This window comes from Ascidiella aspersa, chromosome 6 (genome assembly GCF_963924565.1).
Source record: "Ascidiella aspersa chromosome 6, kaAscAspe10.2, whole genome shotgun sequence".
In the NCBI taxonomy this organism is placed as follows: domain Eukaryota; kingdom Metazoa; phylum Chordata; class Ascidiacea; order Phlebobranchia; family Ascidiidae; genus Ascidiella; species Ascidiella aspersa.
The window spans coordinates 25,872,886-25,896,089 of record NC_139452.1 but is presented as its reverse complement, the minus strand read 5'-3'; the positions used below and the strand labels follow the sequence as shown (position 1 = coordinate 25,896,089).

The 23,204-nt window shown below is 36.5% G+C and overlaps 1 protein-coding gene and 1 pseudogene across 1 annotated transcript; one reads left to right on the top strand and one right to left on the bottom strand.

Moving 5' to 3' along the window:
- Positions 1-1,266: 1,266 nt before the first annotated feature.
- On the bottom strand, positions 1,267-20,360 carry LOC146141008 (radial spoke head 10 homolog B2-like). The gene is made up of 18 exons (XM_083391607.1): positions 20,129-20,360; positions 19,033-19,160; positions 18,256-18,370; positions 16,712-16,912; positions 15,772-15,948; positions 13,559-13,706; positions 12,926-13,044; positions 12,249-12,435; positions 11,195-11,309; positions 10,221-10,458; positions 9,702-9,809; positions 9,144-9,244; positions 8,397-8,463; positions 6,146-6,191; positions 5,132-5,257; positions 3,171-3,366; positions 2,157-2,247; positions 1,267-1,414 (listed from the first exon to the last, which is right to left on the bottom strand). The coding sequence occupies exons 1-17, from the start codon at positions 20,312-20,314 to the stop codon at positions 2,169-2,171; spliced, it is 2,337 nt and encodes a 778-aa protein (XP_083247733.1). The 5' UTR covers positions 20,315-20,360; the 3' UTR covers positions 1,267-1,414; positions 2,157-2,168.
- On the top strand, positions 6,614-7,087 carry LOC146141009 (uncharacterized; annotated as a pseudogene).
- Positions 20,361-23,204: the final 2,844 nt, after the last annotated feature.

Genomic DNA, 23,204 nt, shown 5'->3' with positions numbered 1-23,204 from the left:
GGCCAAAGCCTATCCGGGTGGAAGAGAGGATCCGAATATTTCATCAGTAAACAGCTTCCAAATCTTGCAAAGGATTGGCCATACATCTGAGGTAGCGTCGGTTGCGGCTTTCTTATGCAGCAGGTAGAGATACTTTTGCATTGAGGCTTTAAAGTTTTTTAATTGCAAAATATTTGTAGCACCGGTATTAAAAAATTAGGGTAACTAACCCTATTTAAGTGATCCATATAGGCTTCCTTTATTTGAATCATACATATTTAAAAATGTCTACAACACAACTTTGGTTCGCAAAATAAAAACCAATAAATTTTGTATCGAATCGGCATCTATATCACCCGAGTACTGGACCTGGCGAGTACCGATACAGCCACATTTTATGGCTCCGATCGGATATATTCCTAATACTAAATACTCGAATCACAGTTATACACTAATATGGGTGAATTTTAAACGTTTAAATTTTCCACAAAGTATTTATTTTCGCACAGGGACGCTTCGTTCATCACAGGAACTGAGATTCGATGTGACGGAGGTTACACTGCCATGGGACCGGAGAGATCCGGCCAGGATTCAAAGTTCGCAGGCAATCAGAAATGAAGCCTTTTTCTCATCTTCATTCCACGAGAAAAGCGTTTCATCTGAGACCAGATTACTTGTTTTGAATGTGGTTGAAATTCTGAGCGATTTTAAGAATTTTTTTTTCGTAACACTAAATAAAAACACACGCTATTTCTTGCTCGATTTTGTGTTGAAATCTGTGCGTTTAATTCCTTGTGAAATTTTTCTTTGGATAAAACACCGCGCATTCTCACTAGTTTTCGAATTTAGGAAAACAAAACCCCGTGCGTTTAATTTGGAGTTTTCTTGAACTGACAGAATCAACTAATTCCTGCTTGCTTTCAAACTTGCTAGTAGAAATCTGTGCATTATATTTGAAAAGGCTTTCGTTGGATGCGCCAATCATGTTGGCATGGGTGTTTTAAATAGCGATACATATATTTATCTAGCAAATAAATTATAGAACTAAATTTGTTGTCTTTTGTTTTGCGTTCGTCGTATTACATAAATGGAGTATTATCGTTTAATAAACCAAAGCAACGTTACACAATAATCTGTAAGGCCGTAGTACGTTATGCGGTGCGTTTCCAAAACTTATAGTTTTTCAAGTTATTAAAAATACATGCGGTTTTCTTCGTTTCAATTTTAGAGGGTCGCGTTAAGTTTTACATACGTTTAAATAAAAAAGCAGGAATCACCGTTTTATATATATACTATGTAGGTATATATTCAATCATCGGTGAAAAGTGCTTTTGACAAAAACAAGACATAGAAAATCAATAACACACGTTGAAACGATCGAAAAAAATAAGTAAAAACTTTACAGTGGCAGATTTCACAGTGATCTTGTTGGTACCTGTCAATTAAAACACACAGTCATAAAACATACAGGAAACAGTAAAAAAATGCTGATCAGTTTCTATCAGCTGGCGCTTTTGTTTTTAGTTTTTGTTAAAAAAAAAAGAAATTTGGTCGACAAAAAATTCTCAAACAATTGAGTCTGCCACCCCTTTAAAAGTGATATAACATCTTTAGGGACGTTTTCAGTGAGTGACAGACCTAATATATTTATGTTATCTTTCTCGACGTTATATATTGAAGTGAAATGTAAGGATTTTGTGTTTTGCATTAAGATTGACATTCGCATTACCAAAGGTAGGAAGAGTACAATTTATACGCGAATGTAACGTATGAAATTAATGTAGCCAGGTTTTTTAAGTTTAGTTTTGGTGACCGATAAGTGTACGTAAGAATAACCGTAGTTGATCAGTTAATGATGTAGGCCAGTGTTTCTTAATCAGGTGAATGGTTCATCCCAGGGTAAATAAGATTTTTGCAGGGGTGAACCAACCAAAAGGGGTGATTAACGGTGAACTGTCAGAATGGGATGATAGCTTTCGAAACAGTCATTTTGTGCTGTTATATATTGACGAGATAGTTTCATCATATCATGAGACAAAGTGAAAGAAATCTGGAGATAGATGCTAGGGGTGAACAAAACTAAAAAGTTTAAGAGCACTGATGTAGGCTAAACTTTTAAGAGGCGTTATGGTTGGGCTACATCCGAAAAATAGCGGATGAAGCAATATCAGATTTACCGTTTCGTTCTTCTACGCGGTTCCTGATTTGGTTGATTTGGCTTCGGGTGACGTCACAGCACTCGCCTCTCCGCTGTTGAGCGTTCGCCTCCTTAATTATACAAAAATAGAACATTAGGAACTTTAGCAGGCCAATAGCGACCAAATGCTAACAAGTAAGGCCCAAGCATACGTGGTATTTGAATGCTTTATGTATGGCATATCGCGTTATGACAAACATATAGCAAATTGTATCAGTTAACTCAGAAACACTGTTCAAGTAAAAACTAATCACCACTAAAAATATATCGATAAATTATAGTACATTTAAGTACTCGAATTAAATAAAACTGAATTTTTCAATTACTATTAATTACCTATTGATCAGTTTGGGTAATTCATAGCCTCACATTCATTGAACTCTGCCCTCAACAAAATTAACCGTAAAACATTGGGCAATGGGCGGGCGTTCAACCAGTGACATAAGTGAACTTTGACTTTAGTCATTACAACGCTGCGGATTATACACAACGTGAAATGCTCCAGTAACAAAACGAACCTCTCAGCCTACTGTTCGATATAAAGCAAGTTATTTTATTCGACAGACTCCAGTCAAGTCAAGTAATTTTATTCAAAAGACTGAAGTCCAGTCAAGTCACTTTACCCAAAAGAATTAATTCCACTAATTTGCTAAATGACTTAAGTTAAGTCAATTAATTTGTCTAAATGACTTAAGTCAAGTCAAGTCATTTTACCCAAAAGACTTAAGTCCGCTAATTTGTCCAAATGACTTAGGTCAAGTCAAGTCATTTTACCCAAAAGACTTAAGTCCACTAATTTGTCTAAATGACTTAAGTTAAGTCAAGTTTTTGGTCTAAATGACTTTATTTAAGTCAAGCCATTTTATCCAAAAAGACTAAGTAAATTAATTTGTCTAAATCCATTTTATGCAAAATACTTAGTGATTTAATAAACTAAGTCATTACAACACTGCAGATTATACACAATGAGAAATGCTTAAGTGCCAATGCAGACCTCTCAGCCTCCTGTTCGATATAGAGAACCCGCTGTTTCTCCTTATTGGCCGCCTTCTCTCTCGCCGCTTCGTTCCTCAGGGTTTCCATCCGGTTCCAGGCGGGGAAGAAGTAGTGGACGAAGAATATGTTCAGTCGGTTCGTCCAGTTCGAGAACTCCTCTTCCTGAGCTGGGATCAACGGCTTGGACTTGTTGTCTGGATAACATAAAACTTTTTTGGTGAAAAACATTTTTTTTTCTGGCTAAATGTGCGATCGTCGATTTTTTTTTTTGAAAATTGTTTTACTACTTTTTGTCTTAATTCGTTTACTTTGCCAAAACTTCAGCCTCGAAAAAAAAAAACCCTTGAGCTTGAAAAATGCATTTTTTCGTGAATGCGGTAAAATCGACACTTAAAAATTCTAAATATGATAACGTTTGAATTTTTTACAAAGCTTTAACGTTTTTCTTCTATTTGTTATTGTGAAGAGGTGGGTGCTACAAGACTTGTAAGTGTATGAAAGGGTGGGATTTAAATAGAGGATTTATTTAGGTAAAATAAAGGAGAATAAAGCAAACACGGGTTTTAGGTAAATGGGGGTAATTTGTACAAAAGATAATAAGAAAGAAAAATCAAAACAAACGTTTTTGTCTTGTTTGCCTTTTCTGGAGTTTAAGGGAGGGCAGATTTCAAGGTTTGAAAGATATACAGGGATATTAAGGTTATCAAAAGGGAAGTAATCAAGGTTGGAAAAAGGTATCAATTGCAAATGTGCAAATTTAGGGTAAAAACGTAAGGAACAAAGTGAGCCGAAGGACATTACGTCATATGTAAGAAGAGGTGTGTGCATAAGGGCTAAAGGTCACAGTGAAAAAAAAACTTAAAAAGGGCTCAGGCTAGTCCAATGTAAATTAAAGTAGTAGAAAGGGTCGCGGGTAAAAATTGGATGAAATTAAAGGCGGAAAATCAGGTCAAGGTAAGAAGGAATTGTAAATTGTAAAAGTGTCTGAAAGCAGGGCCAAAATGTGGGGAAAGGCATGGAATCGATGATTGAAAGTGACGTATGGTTCAATAGGTGTGAGTTTAGGGTGGAAATTTGCAATTGTCGGTTAAAAAACAATGGTAAAGAAGCAACGAGGAAAGATGCACTGCTAAAAGCGGGAAGAGTGAAGGATTAAAGCAGTGGTTCTCAACCTTTTTTCTTTCGTGGCCCATTTTCGTTGCACACAAATTATGTGGCCCAATAAATGTTTATGAAAAAAACAATTATGAAATAGGTTTAGAACAAAATACAGCAGAACATGTTTCAAACAGATTATTTATTCAACCGTGCATTAGTGAGATACTAGCTGCTGAACAATAAATTTACATTCCTTCTAAATTCCTTCCCAAGCCATTATTTCTGTAAAATTAAGTGTAGTGACACAAATAAAACTTAATTCTTCATTAAATCTAGCTTTATAAAATTGGTCTGTGGCCCACTCAAAATGTTCCCATGGCCCACTGGTTGAGAACCGCTGAATTAAAAAGAGTAAAGGTTTAGGGTGGAAATTTACAGTTACCGGTTGGAAAAACACTACAGTTTAAAAACAATGGGGTAATATATATTGTTAAAAGAGGAAAGTGTCAGAATTAAAAAGAGTAAAGGTTTAGGTTGGAAATTTAATATTACCGGTTGGAAAGACAGTGGTAAAGAAACAATTAGGTTAGATGCAATGATTAAAGCGAATATAGTCAAGGATAAAACAAGTAAAGGTTTAGGATGGAAATTTACAATTATCGGTGGGAAAGAAATGAGGAAAGATGTGACGTTAAAAACGAAAAGTGTTCAGGATTAAAAAGAGTAAAGGTCTTATGTAATGTTTGAAGGGACCAAAATCAAACAGGGTAAAAGTCAGGGTTTACAGAGTTAAACGATAACTGGCAGCTTCAGAGGTGCCTCTAAACCAGATTGAGCGGTAGAAATTTCCCAACGACCCACCAGCACTTAGAACCGGTTCGGTGAATCTTTCGAAGTCGTCGTAGCTCTTGGAAGCGGTGTCCGGATCCCGGCCGTGGATCGACATCTGTGAGAGGGTCTGAAGGAACTGACCGGTGCACTCAGCGCCTCGAAAAGGAGTGTTTTATTAGAAAGTTTTCAAATGGGAGAAAATACCGACCGCCATTCGCCTTAGCTTAGAACAGGGATTCTTAATTTTTTTTCAACGCGGACCACTTAAAAAAATTTTTGGGCCTGCGCTGACCAGATGTCGCAATGATGTGACGTCATGAAACACGTAGACTTTAGAAACCTAAATAGAATCCAGATTCATTCATGAGGTGTTAAGTTGTTTTTTATTAAACATGATTATTTTGGAAAAAAGTATTTTATTTTTTAAGCTAGTCCACGTACCCACGAGGGGTCAACGAACCCCAGTTTAAGAACCCCTGTCTTAGGAAAAGGTTATAAGAAAATTGAATTTTTTTGAAAAGTGTTGACCATGATGCAATTTTAACCATGATAGACAAAGCTTTTTTCATAAATGACTGACTTTGATCTAGACAGAAAAGTGTTAAGAGTATTTGCAGTTTTAAAGACATAGAATATTTGCTATACAAAGTATACATTCTATGCGGAATCGACATTGATTTTTGCGAAAACACATTTTCCAACTAAACCCGCTTTGAACGCCGCATGTGTAGAGATTTAACTTTCATCGGGTTAAACAAAATAATACTATGCAATAAAAAGTAGTTTGTTCGTATGTAAAATAATTTGAGGCCATACATTTAGATTGGAAATTTTTAAGACTTATCCACCAGCCTTTTACGTATAACATATTATATAACCCATTCAATTACAATAACACAGTAATCGAACTACACAACAGCAATTTAAATATGGCAAAATAAAAATTCGATTAAGTTTGAGGCTAAGCGAAAGATTGCGTCTTTAAATACAGATAATCAAACGATCAAAAAACATTCGCGCAAAAACATAAAAATGAAAAGTTACCCGATCTTGATGCCGCCTCGCTGTGCAGACTCGGGCTTTTCATGGTCTGAAAAAACAAAACGACACTGAAAACCATTGGAAGATCATTACACAGGCCAACAAAAAATTTTTCTTTTCAAAAGGCATGATATATTAGATCGATTTAGGGGTATATCAGGGGCTCTGAGTCTGAAAATGCCATTACTTTTGCTGAGTTGGCTCTAAAGATATTGCTTTTTTTTTTTTTTTTTTTTTTTTTTGCTTTTTTCTTACATACCATGAAAAATGTATGCCAGTGAGCAACATGAGTTTATAAAAGCTAAAGCCATGTGAAGCAGCTATTTAATTTTGCCTTAATGTTGAGATGTCTTGTACAAATGTCTCGCTTGGGAGGTAAAGAGGCCTTAGATTACTTTCTCTCTACCATAAAGTGGCAACAAAAGTGAGCCTAAGAATCACCATGATGGTTGATATTTTTGCATGAATGACATGTCAGGTTGGAACCGAAACAAGAAGTCATCCTACTACCCCAACATTGACTCTGCTTTACGGCCAGTTGCACACTGCCCTGAAATTCCTGTTCCCGTTTTTACGTCCCTGCCACATTTGATTTTCGGACAAAGCTGCGATGTTGGACGTAAAGGAAGACGAAGATGGCAATACTAGCAACTGCAATGACACCGACTCTTCAACATCTTCACAAATGCGAAGTAAACCGAAGCCTTTGACTTAAGATCAGCTAAACGACCTAGTTCGTGATTTAGGTTTCTCTAAAGAAGTGTCTGAAGTCCTGCCTTCTCGCCTCCGTAACATTCTTGATTTGGCAACAAACATAACGTTTTACCGGGTCAGAGGAGAAATGTCAATGCAGTTTTTATCCTAAAAAGATTTTTTTTGTATTGTAATAACATCGAAGGACTTCGTTTATCTATGGGTCTACTTGAATATAAACGAGAAGAATGAAGGTTATTTTCATTGACAGCTCCCCTCCAAGAAGTTTGACATGTGTGCTACTTCACAACGGAAATAAATTTGCCTGTGTTCCAATTGGCCACTTAGCGATTTAAAGGAGCACTACCATTCTACTAAAGTGTAAAGCTGCTCCTGAAGAATTTCTTATAGTGTGCATAACTGAAAGATATCCGTTGATTTGAAAATGGTCAACTTTCTTTTAGGACATCAAGGCAGCTACCAAGTATCCCTGCTTTATTTGTTACTGGGATAGTCGGGTCACTGTTCAACACTAGATTAAAAAGGAATGGCCTTTATATGTGAATAGCTTGTGCATGGAGATATGTTCATTTCAACTGTTTTTTTTTTCACAAATTGTCATTTTTCTTGTGTAGGCTTAGGCATACTTAGGCATAGCTTAGTCTCATAAATTGCAACATGTTAGGAGAGTCTGATGAAAATACGAATAAATGGGGCAGTTTTTGTGTTAAATATGTGGAACAAAAAAAAGATTTATGTAGCACTTTTCATCTAGCTAATCACATTGTGTCTTTATCGTTTGCTCATTGTTGTGAACCCCCCCCCCCCTCCCATTTAAAGGTACGAAAACACCTAAATTCGGTAATATCTTAAAAACTAGAGCCAATTTGCAAAAAGTAATCGCATTTTCAAGCTCAGCGCCCCTGATATACTCTAAAATCTAAAATCGGTCTTACCTTCCATGCCAAAATTTTTTTGTTGGCCAGTGTTATCAGTGTGCAGGAATTCATAAGCAACCAAACGCTTAAACAAGTGGATTTATATCTCAATTCGAATAAATACAAAACAATGTTATTGAAACAGAAACGGCATCAGTGTACGTTGAACATCATCGCCAAACACTTACAAGTTACTAACAAGGCGAGCTCCTAACGCGACAAGTTAGTAACACTAATTGACGAAAGGACAACTACAATGTCAAGGCACCATGTGCCCCGTAACCTATGACTGTTTGACCTCAAGTCATAGCATGCTTACATAGGTAAATAAGTCACAAAGCAAAAGATTGACGTTTAAAATGTTTTTTGGAATTTGGGTGCTTCAAATGTTGAAAAAATAACATCGTGAATAGGTATATAACAAGAAAAAATGCCATCCCTATAAATCATTTACCTTTTCTAGTAATCCCACGAAAGGCATGAAAATTCAACTTAAGGGTCAGCTATAGGTAAAAAGCGCGACCTATAAAGCGCTTACCTTACACTCTAATAGTACACCTAGGCCCTAGGGGATTCCAAATGCGTAGTATGCGGCAAAATTTAATATAAACTCGCAGACTGACCTGCGAACGAGAAACAACCGACATATCTTCGTTCACATCCGTTTGTCCGTGAAGGGGAGATGTAGTCCTGAATAACAGATAAACACGAGATGAGGAATGTGCGATCATATTGGATCGGAGCCGATACCCAGTGGACTTTAAACATGTTTATGGTACATTTGTCTAAATGTAACATTTTTCAATCTCATTACACCAATATGGTTTAACAAAAGCCTGCAAATGTTCTGATAACAGAAACGGGCCACCACTACTCATTTTCTGGTGATCCCACATGGGGCGAAACATTTATGCCCTATCTTTTATATCTAATAAAAAAATTAAGTATTTGCCTTTCAACGTAGAACACTTGCAAACCATGGATGTAATGCACACATGAAGTAAGCCGTAATACAGGTGTTTCGCAACCTTTTTGGCTTGTGGCACCCTACAGAAATTATAAGTAGTTCGCGACACCCTTGCTTGTATATTTGCTGAATGGTAAACTGTAAGGTTACAATACACCAGTTTGAAACAGCTCATTAACTGTGCAACAAGGTTGAAAAAACCTTTTCAATTTTGGGCACTCTTTTATCGTACACAAAAAATTGTTTCAAGAAGCTGACTAATAGAGCAAAAAATGGAATTCTAAAAAATTGAAATATCTCTCAGCACCCTTGAGCGTAGACTGCCGCCGCACTTCGGTTAAGAACCACAGCCGTAATGCATTCTGGGTAACATCGCTTAGCAGCTTAAACTCTAATTATTCACCTTATGCTTGACACCTTCTCCACATTTACTTCGTGAGCAGGTTCGGCGTGGAACTGCAACGCACAACCCACGATTGCCTCGAAGAACTCCAGGAAAGTCATCTGGAAATACGTTAGCTTTTGTATTTACGAACATACAACCCTGACAACTAAGTAGCAAGAGTTTTGATCCAGAAAAAGAAGATGGCCTTTTAAACGTTTCACCTTAAATTCAGCAGGCGTGTTGGAAATGAAATACAATTGCAGAGGAGTTGTTTTTTTATTAATATAGTGCCTGGTATCAACAGTGTATACGTATAATAACGAAAAGGACCTTCTAAACTATCACAGGAAACAATTGTTGTAGTGTGGAACTTTTACACACATAATTTTAGCTGACCACAAAATAAAATCCAAAAAACTTGACTATTGGGAAAAAACTTTTCTGAAGACTTTAAATTGTTACTCGATTTAAAGATTTGGGCAAAATGCCGGTTCAAAATCGCGAGAAAAGTTGCCCTAAAAACACAAGAGCGTTGGCTCGTTAAAAAAGACAAACAAAACGAATGGCTGGTCTAACCTCTAGTTCCATGTTACACGTCTCCCCATCTGAAACGGTCGGGTCGTCCACAGCCAGGATCTGAAGAACGGCGGCAGTCGTCAAATTTTTGCCGATGATCTTTAAGTCCTGCAACATACAACCGACTTAGGTTTTCGTGTAATGGCTGCGTTTGCGTTTGTCTAATTTAAGAATAACCCGAGTCCGACTGAATGTGCGATTTGATCGAGTCCGAGTTCGGCGCCGACTCTATACAGCCTGCATTTCAACCTTTTACGAAACTAAAATAAGGTGGATATTCAATAATCCGCTCATAGGGGTGTCATATAATAATTTACCTCCGAACAATAGGTATAGTTCGAAAATTTAACAGTTTGCGGCCTCATCGATTTCGAAATTTTGTACTGTACATGCTCACGTCAGACTCGGTACTCAGGTAGTTTTACGAAGTTACACGTAGTCTTACTCGAGTCCAGAAAGAAACCTTTGGCAAAAAGCTTTAAAAAACACGATTTTAAGCGCAATTATCGCAAATCAAACCTGTAAAAGGAAGAGAAACTGCCTCATGGTGAGCGTTGGGTCTTGTGGCGGCTGTGGGCGGTTGGTGCAGGTGGTTTGGTAAATCTGCCAGCTTTTGTCCATGTAGGCGAGTGCGGTGACTGCCCGGCGAGGCTCGAAGAGAAAGTAGCCTCCAACGTGGCACGAGAAGTTCTTGAGGTGCTTGTCGATGAAGCACTGCAGGCATTGAGACAGAACCGACGTCTTGGCAACACCGTCCCTGGACAAACCATAATCCAGGGTCGATTGAGAAGTGCGTAGGGCGTGGTTTGTATTTTGGAAAGCGTCAGACGGAATTTTTCGAAGGTTTTTTTGCGAGAAAAAAATGGATTAGGCCTAGGGTTCTTAAACTGGGGTCCATGGACCCCTTGAGGGTCGTGAACTAGTTTTAGAGGGTCAATGAAGGCATAATTGAAGTATAAGTGTTTATAAATCTAATATAAAAAGTAAAATAGTATAGTTAAAAATAAAACGGTTTTACACTGAATATAGTTGACATTTTTGGACCGGAAACAACAGATTTATGAAGTTTATGGGCATTGTGGCGTTAATTTATGACGTCATCGCTAAAAAATTCATGTGGACAATGGTCCACGCGGAGCAAAAAATTGTTAGGGGTCCGCGGTAAAAAAGTTTTACAACTTGGCTGCAGTATTTTGGACCAACGAATTTACTTGGAGTTAAGTCAAATGACTTAGGTTGAAATTAAGTGTTTTTATTTAACATTTTTTTTATAAAATTGGGTTTTGACTTGGACTGGGACTTAGACTTTTGACTTTTTTGTACTAAATTATTTCGCAAATAACTTGAGTGGGACTTGAGTCATTTTATTTTGACTTGTTCAAAGCACTGCTAGTGTTGGCCGACTACTGCTTAAACTATTGCTCAGACTGCATCAAATAAATAACTATATGTCACTATATGAAATAAAAAGTTTTAAATTTCGGTTTACTAACCTTGAAACGGTTTTCTCGAAGAGGAAGTAGCTGATCGCTATACAAGTGCTGAGAAACTCACGCAGTAGAATCTTCTCCATTGGGTTGTGCACCTCGTCCGCTGTGTTGCAGCGCGCTAAAAAAACAAAGAAAATGTGCATTTTACCCTTTTGAATGGGACCAGCCTAGTCTTAAACCTCTACATATTTCGCAAAGCTCAGTTCGCAGTTCACCTTTTGCTTTCTAAATTTTTTCAGCTTGTGGCACACTTATAAATTAAAAAAAATTAAAAAGTTTAACACTTTTCGCGCACACCTTAGACAAGATAATAATAATAACAAAAATTGTCTGACGTATATTCGCATACGGCACGGCAATCGGTAAATACCATAAGATTATTATTGTAAGTAAGATGTCTGATAACATCGGATCGGAGCCGCTACACGATGGCACGTGGTAGTATCGGTAATTAATAGAGAGATATCAGCTAAAAGTTGAGATCAAACACAACGATTTCAACATTAAAAGATAAAATTAAAGATGAATAGTAGCTGGAGATGACCGAACTTCTTAACACTAGCCAAAAAAAAATTACTTCTGAAATTCTTGATGTCTTTTAGCTTTGTTTCATCATGACACTGACGTCATTTGTATAAGATCCGATCGCGATAATTTTTTCTAAAATATCAGGTATCTTTATCGGAAGATATCAAGCATCGAACATCCCTTGTATGAAGTTTTTCAAAGTCAGTATGCATTAAAGCTTGTATGCCTGCGTGCACACGTTTTTGGAATCCAAATAACATATCTTCCGAAATTAAAAAGTGGGACAAACTTAAAAATCACCATTGGGTCCCAATGTATTAAGTGATCCACAGTGGCATATAGCAAGTAAAAAAAAAAACATGTGCTAGTTCCTTATAGAGTTGCTATATAAAATGTATGCTATGTCGCAAACGAAAGTTAAAATAAAAAAACAACACATGTCAGGTTCTCAAAGTCGTGTACGCTTTACACAACCACGCAATCGCTGTCAAAACTCAAAACGCTACGAAACAACATAATGCCCACTCACCAACGGCCCTGTCCATAGCGGTGAGGCTGTAGGTGTAGTGGTGCAGTCGGCAGTCCTTAAGGAAGCGCCAGAACTGGAATCGTGTCATGACAAAAGTGTTGTCGGGCGATCGGTCGTGGCCCAGTGCACTGTAGAAGCTGTAGACTCGCCTCAGCAGCGAAATGTTGCGGATCATCAGGAAAGTTACCTTCGAAAGTGAAATGTAAGGTTCTCGGTATCGCACGTATGGGTGCAGGGTATCGCACGTATCGTTTTATGCCATTTTTGAGCACAATGGTTGGAGGTTGTAGTAAGACGTAATAAGAACATCAAAGCCCGTGCAGAAGTATAGGCAGCATTTTGAACGCATGCCTACTCATTATGTCGAAAATGAATGAAGAGTTATTCGAAACGTTCAAAATGATACCTACTTCTGTATATGCTTTGATATTCTTACCTCGTTTTATGCCGTATTGTTTAACACCAAACCGTACGGTGCTACATATCGTAGGACCCCGAGGACGTCTTTAGAAGGAAAAGTTTGGTATTGTGCTGACGATAAGTATAGTACATTGCAATGACTTAACAACCTTCTGTCAAGAATTTTTTTTTTTGAAAAAAAAACAACCCTTTTTGCAGAGGAACAGCTGTAACTCAAATCTATCCAATCATATTTTTAGAACCAAGCCGAAGCTCACCTGTTTGATCTCATGATCTCGGTCGGCCAGTGGAAGCTTCTCGAGCAGAAAGTCGACGTCGATTGTGAGGTTCGGACCCAGGATGTTACCGCAACCGTCCTTGGACATCGCGGCAGGACCTTAAGCAAAACGATGTGCGTTTTATACGTTTTATTGTCGTGAAAAAAATCCAACTATTGTATCTAAACTATAAGTTCCAAATTTGGGCGCTGTATATAAGAGATTCGCAAGCGTGCCGTTCAACTTTTCGAATTTTGAAATATAACATTTTCGCACTACAAGTAGGCATGCAGGCAAGCAATCAAAACTCCAATGCAGACTATACATTTGATAACCAATAGTATTATGGGATTTACATTAAATACCGCTGTTCGTTACAAACCGATTGGACCATTAATGGAAATTCCCTATAATGCTTTTTAGCAATTTTCGCATTTATTAAGCAATGGAAGTATACCAAAAGTTAAATATATGTTACTCCAGGTATAAATTCAGCGGGTATTTAGTGACGTCATAATCATGGAAAAATTTTTTTTAAGCGCAAGCGATCTTTTGATTCTTATAGTTTGACAGCGGCTTATTAAAAAGCCAGCGTTAATGTAGTTTGAATCGTAAAAAATCGCCTTTACCAACCTTGACCGTTGTTAGCTGTAGCTGTTGAATTGGCGGATGTAAGTTCGGGGGACTCGGTCCCGTTCAACTCCAGGTTGGGGTAATCTATCATGTGGTCGTTCTCAAACTGGCCTTCGAAGATTCGGCCATTTTTGAAGATAAATTTACCCTAAAAACGAAATAAATTACTTTTGCCTTACGGGTTAAACTTGGCGCCATTTAGTTAGTCAGTGTTGTGTAACTTTCAAACTGAGATTGCTTTTGGTGCTATTGTCATGCAACTGCTACAATTTCTTTAAATCCGCATAAACCGCGTTTTCTGTTACCTTATTCAAAGGTATTCAACTTACAAAAAACAAGTTACTACCTTAGCTTGTATTAAACACTGAAACTACGCTTTCTTAACTATTTACAAATCAGAATTTTCTGTCGAATAACAGAGTCTGCCTGAATCCGAATGGTGAAAAACAAACAATTCTGGTTGCACATCAATGATTAAAATAAACCAAGTACAGAACTTATTAAACCGAAAATCAGTATGTTTGGATTTTACATCGATTGTATGATTTTAGTACAAAAATATATTTATTATATAACATCCAACCAAAATAATTTTAGGTTTACTAATCTCTCTACGAATCGTTTCACATTGAAACGTCACCAAAAAATTATTCGATCAATACAGACAAGATACGTGACAAATAACTAATCAGCCAGTTAATTTCCCAAAAATGTGTACCAGAATACCATCTCTTCATTAACTGACTAGTGCGTGGAATTATTAACGCTTCTTAACTTTTTAACAATTTCTGAATTCTGTTGTATCTTGACTGAACAATATACATACAGAAATACACGCTCTAGCAAATTAACAGAATATCACCTTAACTCATTTCATCAATAAACAAACATCCATTCAAATAACAAACTAAAAAAACGAACTCTACAAAGCGCAGGGCGATGGTAAATTCGCAAGTAAACGGGCGGCTCGCAATTCACACACTGTTGGAAACAAAGCCAAGCGACAGCAGATAATACAAACAGGCAAAGAATGGTAACCTTATCCGCTTAGAGCCATTCAGGCCGATACAATGACGCACAAAAATGATAAAAAGTGGCGCACATTTCTAGCCACAACAACAAAAAATGGCGTATCTTAGCAGTAAATATACTTAGTTACACTTTGCAACAACTGAACGTACATTATACAGTACACAATGTGTATTCTGTGACCAAGCACTTCTGACGTCCTGCTGGCGAACGAAATACACTATTTGCCTTTAAAAATGATTATCGAGTCAGTCAGCCTAATCAGGATTTTTGTCCAAGCAAGACTTGAAAAAAACTATTGCCTGCGATGAGGTTCGAACTCACGACCCCGGTTAGTTGCACTTGAGTTACTTTTTTTTTTAAATTAAGCTGGTGATATATTCTGGGCAAAATTAAATGATCGACTGTTTCGCCAAAATGACTGACTTAAACATCAGTAATTTTTGGTGACTTAAAGGATATTTTTAAATGACGTGACTTAGGCTTCATTCCTTTTCAAACTTTCGTTTCTACTATGACTTGATAAGACACAGTTGTGCGAAAGCTTGTCACGATTTTAATACTATTTGTCGTAAAGAGTGCCACCTGATTTCCAGATCTGATAAATACGGCGACTAACAAACACTGATTTTTTTAACAAGTGATTTTACTAATGACTTGACTGAGTCCATTTTAAAGTGGATTGACTTGGCGTCCAATTATTTTACAAATTATTTGAGTTTGACGGAAGTGATTTCAGCGTGACTTGACCGAGACAATGACTTAAGTAATTCAAAGGTAACTACACTGGGGGGCTTAAGTCATTTTATGGCGACTTTACTTAGACTTTTAACTTATTCAGCAATGACTTAACTTTGACTTGAGTAACAAAAGTAACTGGGGACTTACTTGGGGACTTAAGTCATACTAAGGCGACTTAACTTGGCCTTGAGTAATTCAAAGGTAACTACACTGGGGGACTTAAGTCATTTTATGGCGACTTTACTTAGACTTTTAACTTATTCAGCAATGACTTAACTTTGACTTGAGTAACAAAAGTAACTGGGGACTTACTTGGGGACTTAAGTCATACTAAGGCAACTTTACTTGGCCTTGAGTAATTCAAAGGTAACCTCACTGGGGGACTTAAGTCATTATATGGCGTCTTTACATGTACTTTACCTACAAAGCGTACTGATACTAACCCAGCCGTGTTTCTTGCCATTTTCCCACTCTCCATCGTAAACGGCACCGCTTGCAAAGAAGAACTTGCCGTGGCCGTGACGCAGCCCGTTCACAAAGTCGCCTACGTACTCGTTCCTGAGTGGATATTGCGAACCTGGCACCCTGTTCAGGTACCACGTGTGGGTTCCGTATCCGTGCTGTGGTAAAATATAAATAACGTCATTTTGCAGGAATTAAACTGCGATATTTAACCAGGGTTCGACCTAAATTAATTTTGGGGCACAATAAGAGTCAACTCTGTTTTTTAGGTAACTTTTGTTTTTTCGGGGGCACAGTAAGAGATAACTTTAACTTTTTTAAACGACGATTGATCTTTTTTTTGTTTTCGACAATAAAGTTCTAGCAGTATAATAATCAGCAAAGAGGTCACAAATAGTTGTGGATGCCTGATCAATATCACCAATATGTCGTTACCTGAAAACTGTTCCCTACATTTGCCCGGCAAACTTTTTAGAGTAAATGTTCTACAAAAAGTGAATCGTGTACAGGGTTAAATTTATTTGGCCGTAGTTTGTCCAGTTCTGGACACGACTGTGCCCTTTTTGTGTCGAAAGAACAATTAACAAGAGATTAAAATCGTAGAAAGTTTACGGAAAGCAAAAAGCGGGCTGAAACTTACTGAAAGGACAAATAAATTCGTGAAAATATATTTTTTGGGTCATTGCTTTAGTCGTAATTTAAAGTCTGGATGAAGGAACAATTAACAAGAGATTGAATCGGTAACTAGAACAAATTTTGCTACAAGCAAAAAGAGGGCTAAAACATCCTATAAGACAAATAAATTCGCAAAAGATTTTTTTGTGCCAGTCAACAAACCAGACCGTTTAATTTCAGGCAGTCTAATCTTCCCAAAACAGCCTTGTTATACTTGTGGATGCCTGGTCATCAACGTGCTGTTACCTGAACGCCGTTCTCCCACATTCCGGTATAGGACTCGTTGGTGGTGAGCCATCGCATCGTCCCGTCTCCATGTCGCTTATCATTGATCCACTGCCCCTCGTATACGTTGCCGGTGTGGTATCGTCTTACTCCCCAGCCATGTCGCGAGTTGTTCACCCAATCTCCCTCGTACCACGAATGCTCGTTGTAGTGCATTATGCCCTGGGCAGAAGACAAAGGACTAAACAATATGCCTTTGAAATAGCACCTGACAAAATATATCCGGTGTTTTGTATTGTTTACAAAGGATAACAGATTTTGATTTTTATCTTGCGGTTTACAAACGGCAATGAAAATAAGAAATAAGCAAATTTAGTGTTGTAATGACTTAAGTCAATGACTTGTGCACTTAAGTCACCGACAATGACATGTGCAATTAAGTCACCGTTTTCAATTGGCTTGAGTTGACTTGAGTCTTACGAGCAAAATGACTTGACTTGACTTAAGTCATTTCGACAAGTTACTCGGGTTGAAATGATGTGTTTTCATTAGGCATTTGTTTTAAAAAAGCGGGCTATTTATTTTAATTTATTCACATAGGACAATTTGCTTGCAATGTATTGCGTGTTTGCTCTTTTCTAATTGAGTTATTGCTCATAATAATCGGACGAGTTTAATATTTTTAATAGCGTAACGTTGAATTCCTGTGACAAGCACTTGACTTGGATTAATTATGACTTGACTTGAGCTATTTTCCAAAAGACTTGGCTGTGACTTAAGTCATTTCAAAATGACTTGTTTACAACACCGGACAAACTTGTATGCTTTATTGCAATGACAAAGCTATGAATCCATTTAAAGTTAGCTGATCACACTTTATAAATGTTATGAACTCAAGATACCCACCTAGTGATTTAACCCAAAAGTGTCAGAACATAAATGCACAAGCACATATTTTAAAGTACTTATTATTTTGATAACTTAACGTTTATTTCCTGTGACAAGCACTTGACTTTAAATTGACGCTCTACTAATGACTTCATCGGGACTTGACTTATTATTTATTAAAAAGATTTGACTTGGACTTGATCTATTTTTCAAAAGACTTGGACTGGGACCGAAGTCATTTCAAAATGACTTGTTTACAATATTGGACAAACTTGTAGGCTTTATTGCAATGACAAAGCTATGATGGTACCAATTTAAAGTTAGCTGATCACACTTGTTAAATGCTATGATACCCGCCTAATAATTTAACCCAAAGGTTTCAGAACATAAAAGCAAAGGAGCATGTCTTGTTTGTACTTGTTCTTGTAGGTTACAGCCACAAATGGTTTAAAACCACAAAATGTAAACATCAAATTTTGTAGCATAATGGCAGAAGATTGTAGTTAGACGTAGAAAGGTATATACTACCCACTTCTGTATGGGCTTTGATATTCATTCAATGTCTAAACATCAAATGTTAACACAAATTAATTAGCAGTGTATATTAAAATATGATTTTTCATCATGTGGTCTAAACTTGTTGAAATGTGTTTGGAATAAACTAAGAACCAACTTACCCTTCCATGTCGTTTTCCGAGGCACCATTGTCCCGAGAATGACATGCCTGCATCTTTCGACTTAAAAACCCCGACACCATGCCGCAGTCCGTTAAACACCTCTCCTTCATAGAAGCTGCATGCAATTTTTACATTAGATTAGTAAAACATACTACAACAACATATAGGGTTCTAACAACAATTTAAAAAAACTGTTGATCAGCATACAACCTTCAAGTAAAGGATTTCAACACAGTTTTTTTGACTGACAATCTATTTTGTTATAAGTATAAAAGTAAAAGTTTTAAATGTTTTTTGGTCCAAATACCAGTTGTCAATCTAGTCTGGAATTTAGTTTAGTCAAGAATGATCCCAACCTAAGTCCCCGCACAGTGTGGTTTAATTCAGTGATTCCATAACCTATTTTTTTATACTCGGAAAAGTTAAGATTGTCAGTCAAAAAAATCGTGTAGCCTGCTAACAATGAACCAAAAATATAGTGCCCAAAGATGCTTAAAATTTAGGAACCCCTGGTTTAAGCAGTGTCTTTAAAGCAGGGTTTTTTAAACTTTCTGTCAACTCTTTATTACCCCTGTATTTACTTCCAATTTGGTATGCATTTTTTCAATTTGTGAGCAAGGTGTTAAGAGCCCATTGAAGGGTGGAGAGCCCATTTGAAGATGGCCACGGCTCTATCGGCTCATGTAAGGTTGAGAAACTTTAATTTAACTTATAACAAAAATGGTCAAAATCAATCCCCAAGGAAACAACACACTGTTACTGTGTTAGATTGCGAACCTGTTATCCTTCCATTGGTATCTGCCATAGCCAGAGATTTGATTGTCTGTCATGTCGCCCTCATAAGACATGCCATCACTCCACCTGTATAGTCCCTTGCCATGCATCATTCCTTTTGATAGCGACCCCTGTGGAATGTCAAATTCTGTTTTAAATGTGACTAAAGAATTTGGACCTAACTATTTATTCAGGCATGACTGTTGTATCAAAATCATTGGCATATTTACAAAAAGCTTTGTGGAGTTGTTAAAATACCTAACACAGCAGCAATTATTTGCAGACTGCATTTTTACTTGAATATATATTACGTTTAAATACATTAGCCAACTAATGAATAAAAATAATTATTGGTATCATACAAAACGAATCCTGGGAGAACTGGTTATTTACCTTTGATGCCTTGAATGCAAAACAGTTTAAAAACAAACAAAATGTATAAAATGCAGTTTTATTAATCGGTTATTAATTATTTATTTTTGTTACAATCAAAGTATTGTGATTGTCTTTTTAAATATTGACATCTTTGAAATGTTATAATTAACGCAATCTTAAAATAAACAAATAATTTTTACAGTTCTTTAGGATTTAAAGTGAAATTTCTTTAGATTATCAAATATTATTTTATTTGGAGATGGCTTCAATAATTCTTTTATTAACTTAAACAAAAAAGCAGGGTTGGTCATCTGTACTGCTTAAAAGTGCTTGTAACTTTGAAGGTTTTCACCCTTTTCAAAAAATTAGTCCCAAGATCTTATATATAATTAGACAGATTTTTTGCAAGGCCTTATACTTAGTTGGAATTTTTGTTTTTATGAATGGTGTCTCACATAAATGGGTCTTTGGAACACATATGGGAAGCATGGAGGGTGTTTGTATTACAACTTTAAAACAATTTGCATTCACCCAGTTTATTGTTAGAATGAAAAATTTACAATAAAACTAGTTGGCATGTTTTTGAGTAAGTAAGATTCAGAGTAATATTTCCTTCTTTTCATATGTGCGGTGTGAATTTTGTGAAGTATAGACGAATGAGGCTTTTGACCTCTTAGGGGTTGGCTGCTTCTTATGTACTGTTTCAACAGTATGTAACAATTACCTGATAGGTATTTCCTCCAGTAAAGCTGACCTCACCGTGACCTTCGTAAAAACCCTTGTTGTCACGGTCCCCTTCATAGTGAGAAATAATAAAGCCAGCAAGGGATGCCTCATCGTTACCCAAGTCTGGGTTGGGTTCTGTTTTGGACATTGCAACGCTGTCTTCATTGCTGTTGTGTTCCGACATATTTCACAAGTGAATTCTTTAATTTATGTCTAACAAAAATTTTAGAACACAGGCACATTCTGCAACAACAACAGGCAAGATGGTATTAATAATTGTTAGTTTAGATCAGGGCTGCGGAGTCGGACTCAGGACTCAACTGTGTCGGTTTGTTTTGCTGGAGGCTGACTAGGGACCTGGGACTCAAGTAAGACTACCTGATTCCCGAGTTTGACGTGTGCATGTGCAGCATGAAATTGGGTAACTGATAGTGCCACAATCTGTAAAAAATTGTATAGCATACAGGTGGAATAGAATATAATATGGTTGAATATTTTTCAACCATATTGTAAGTGGTTGGATTATATGGCACCCCCATGAGTGGATTGCTGTGTATCCAGCTTAACTAAGTTCACAAATGGGTAAAACACAGACTGTAGAGTCCAACTCGACAAAATCACACATTTGGCTGGAGTCGGACTCGGACTCGTGTATTTTTTAACCTACTTTTTGCAGACTTAGGTAGATTATGCTTATATATTGTGCTTAATTTACAAAAACAATTTACAAGGAGGTTAGCATTTCAGGACCAATAACAATGATCTCCAACATAAAATGTTGCCAACATAGTGTAAAAGGACAAATTCTAATAAATCAACGAGTATTTTTTTTTAAATCCACCGATTTAGAACTTCAAGGAGACGAAAAAGTGACACTACTACTTTAAAGAGCTGTTTTTTTAATTTTTAGAAAGAGCTGTTTTTTAATTTTCAAAACATTTAATTTTTAAAATGACCTACTGATGCAGACGCTTACCAATTACTTACTTGCAATTCTAATTGCCCTGCAAAACCATTTCTAATGATTCGAAAACATAAAAGCACAACATCAGTGTAATCAGGTCATTACAATAGCAACTGGTTCCCGTTCTACCTTGTTTTGGTTCCAATTTTGCATCAAACAAAACGAACACTTACCGTTAAAAAAATACAGATAGGTCTGTTTAAAGTTGTTGAACTTTATTTGTTAACCATGAACTATATATATATATAACTAGATCGATGTCAACTATAAAGATTGACATACTTTAGAATGCAGAATCGCTTCAGTCTGTACCCAGTAGCCTTACCTAATGTAAACCCGTGATAATATAATTAAATAAAACATATTTGGCTTTGTGTAAAAAGGCAGACAGCTGTCATAAAAGTGTTAAAGTTAAGGTACCTATGAGGTACCTATAAATACTGTGTTGTGTGCAAAAACACACAATGGTGTAAAACTAATACCAAAAAATGTTAGATTTATTCGTACATAAATAGAAAATTCAGAGGTTGGTAAATCAATAAATTTACGTTAATTTGTCTTATTAATAAAATTCTGTCGAAAATGGATCAAAAATGGCGAAAAGTTTCTCTTTGGTGTAATGTCGCCAAGGTAACCATAGAATAATAAAATTTGTTTAAAATTTGTGTTCTAATTTTTTTCTAATAAAACGTCAAAACTTTACAGATATTTTCTTTGTTTTGTACTAATTAAATAATAATAAACTGGGGTTTGGCATATAGTAATAAGTCCGCTTTGTGACTGGATGTGACGGCATATATCTTAATACCTAACTGTTTTACCTACTTTTTAATGGCGTTTGCACTCCCGGACAAAACAAGTAGTCTACTTAATATTTAACACCTTTGTATTGACCAACGTGTTGCATTTTTGTTAAAGTTTTGTAATCCGACCGGCGACACGGAAAATAGTTTGGAATATTCACATAATTTCAAAAGTTGTCGGAAGTTACTCGTTAAGTTAGCAGTGTTGTAACCAAGTCATTTTAAATTGACTTAAGTCCCAGTCAAGTCATTTGTAAAACAACTTAAGACCAAGTCAAGTGTTTTTGAATAAATAGCAAGTCAAGTCCCAGTCCAAGTCATCAGTTGCGCAAGTCAAGTCACAATTAGAGCAAGTCAACTTCAAGTCATGTCCTTGTTAAAAAATAAAATCTTAAACTATTAAACTTTTTCAATTTGTATGATTATGATCAATAACTGAACTAAAAAATAAGAAAAAACACAACATATAGCAAGCAATTTGTTTTATGTACTAAAATTTGGATAAATAGCTCAATTTTATGAAAAAAACTACTTGAAAAAAACGCTTCATTTTAACCCAAATCATTTGTTCAAATTACTTAAGTCAAGTCAAGTCGTTTGAAAAAAGTGACTTAAGTCAAGTCATTACAACACTGTAAGTTAGTAACGAGTACTTTCTGTACTTCTGGACTCGACAAAATTGTGCCGACCCAATTCCAAACAATAGCCTGTGTTTGTTTTCAGTCATATCGTAGAGACTTTCACTACTATGCTAACTAGGAAAATATTTCAATACAAATCGAACATAAATAGGCTTCCTTGCGCAAAGCACACTTAGGCCTGACAAGGCTATTTAAAAACTTCCACCATTTTTATTTTTTTTTGTTATTTTACAACACGAGTCACCACATTTTCTTAAAAAAGGCGGACAAATCTAGCCCGATCATCGCGGGCCCGTTAGCTGTTGGGATTTATTTTTTATACCTTGATTATTGTTATACCAAGGTAATATAAACAACCATGCAATAAAAACTGTAGATAGCATTACAGAATTGTCATACAGTTAAAAAAAATCACAGAAGTTTAGTTTAGATTTGCCTCCGAAAACATTTCACCTGTACTTTATTTTTATTTAAAAAATATGCCGTAGTTCAGATTAATAATATGGCCCACGTGGGCGCATTTAATTACCCGTGGAATAAAGTAATGACGTGATTTGATAACGAAAGGGTATACTTGCCTGAAACATCGGTCATAAAAACGTCATTTGGTATTGATATCAACATGATATTGACGTCAGTTGGTATCACCATGAAATACTAAGTACC

Coding starts and splice junctions, on each gene's coding strand:
- LOC146141008 (XM_083391607.1), bottom strand. CDS start 20,314: ATGTCGGAACACAACAGCAATGAAGACAGCGTTGCAATGTCCAAAACA. Junction 16,913..18,255: donor TCGGAAAACGACATGGAAGG/GTAAGTTGGTTC, acceptor TCTTCTGCCCAG/GGCATAATGCACTACAACGA. Junction 2,248..3,170: donor ATCGAACAGGAGGCTGAGAG/GTCTGCATTGGC, acceptor TGTATAATTAAG/GAGGCGAACGCTCAACAGCG.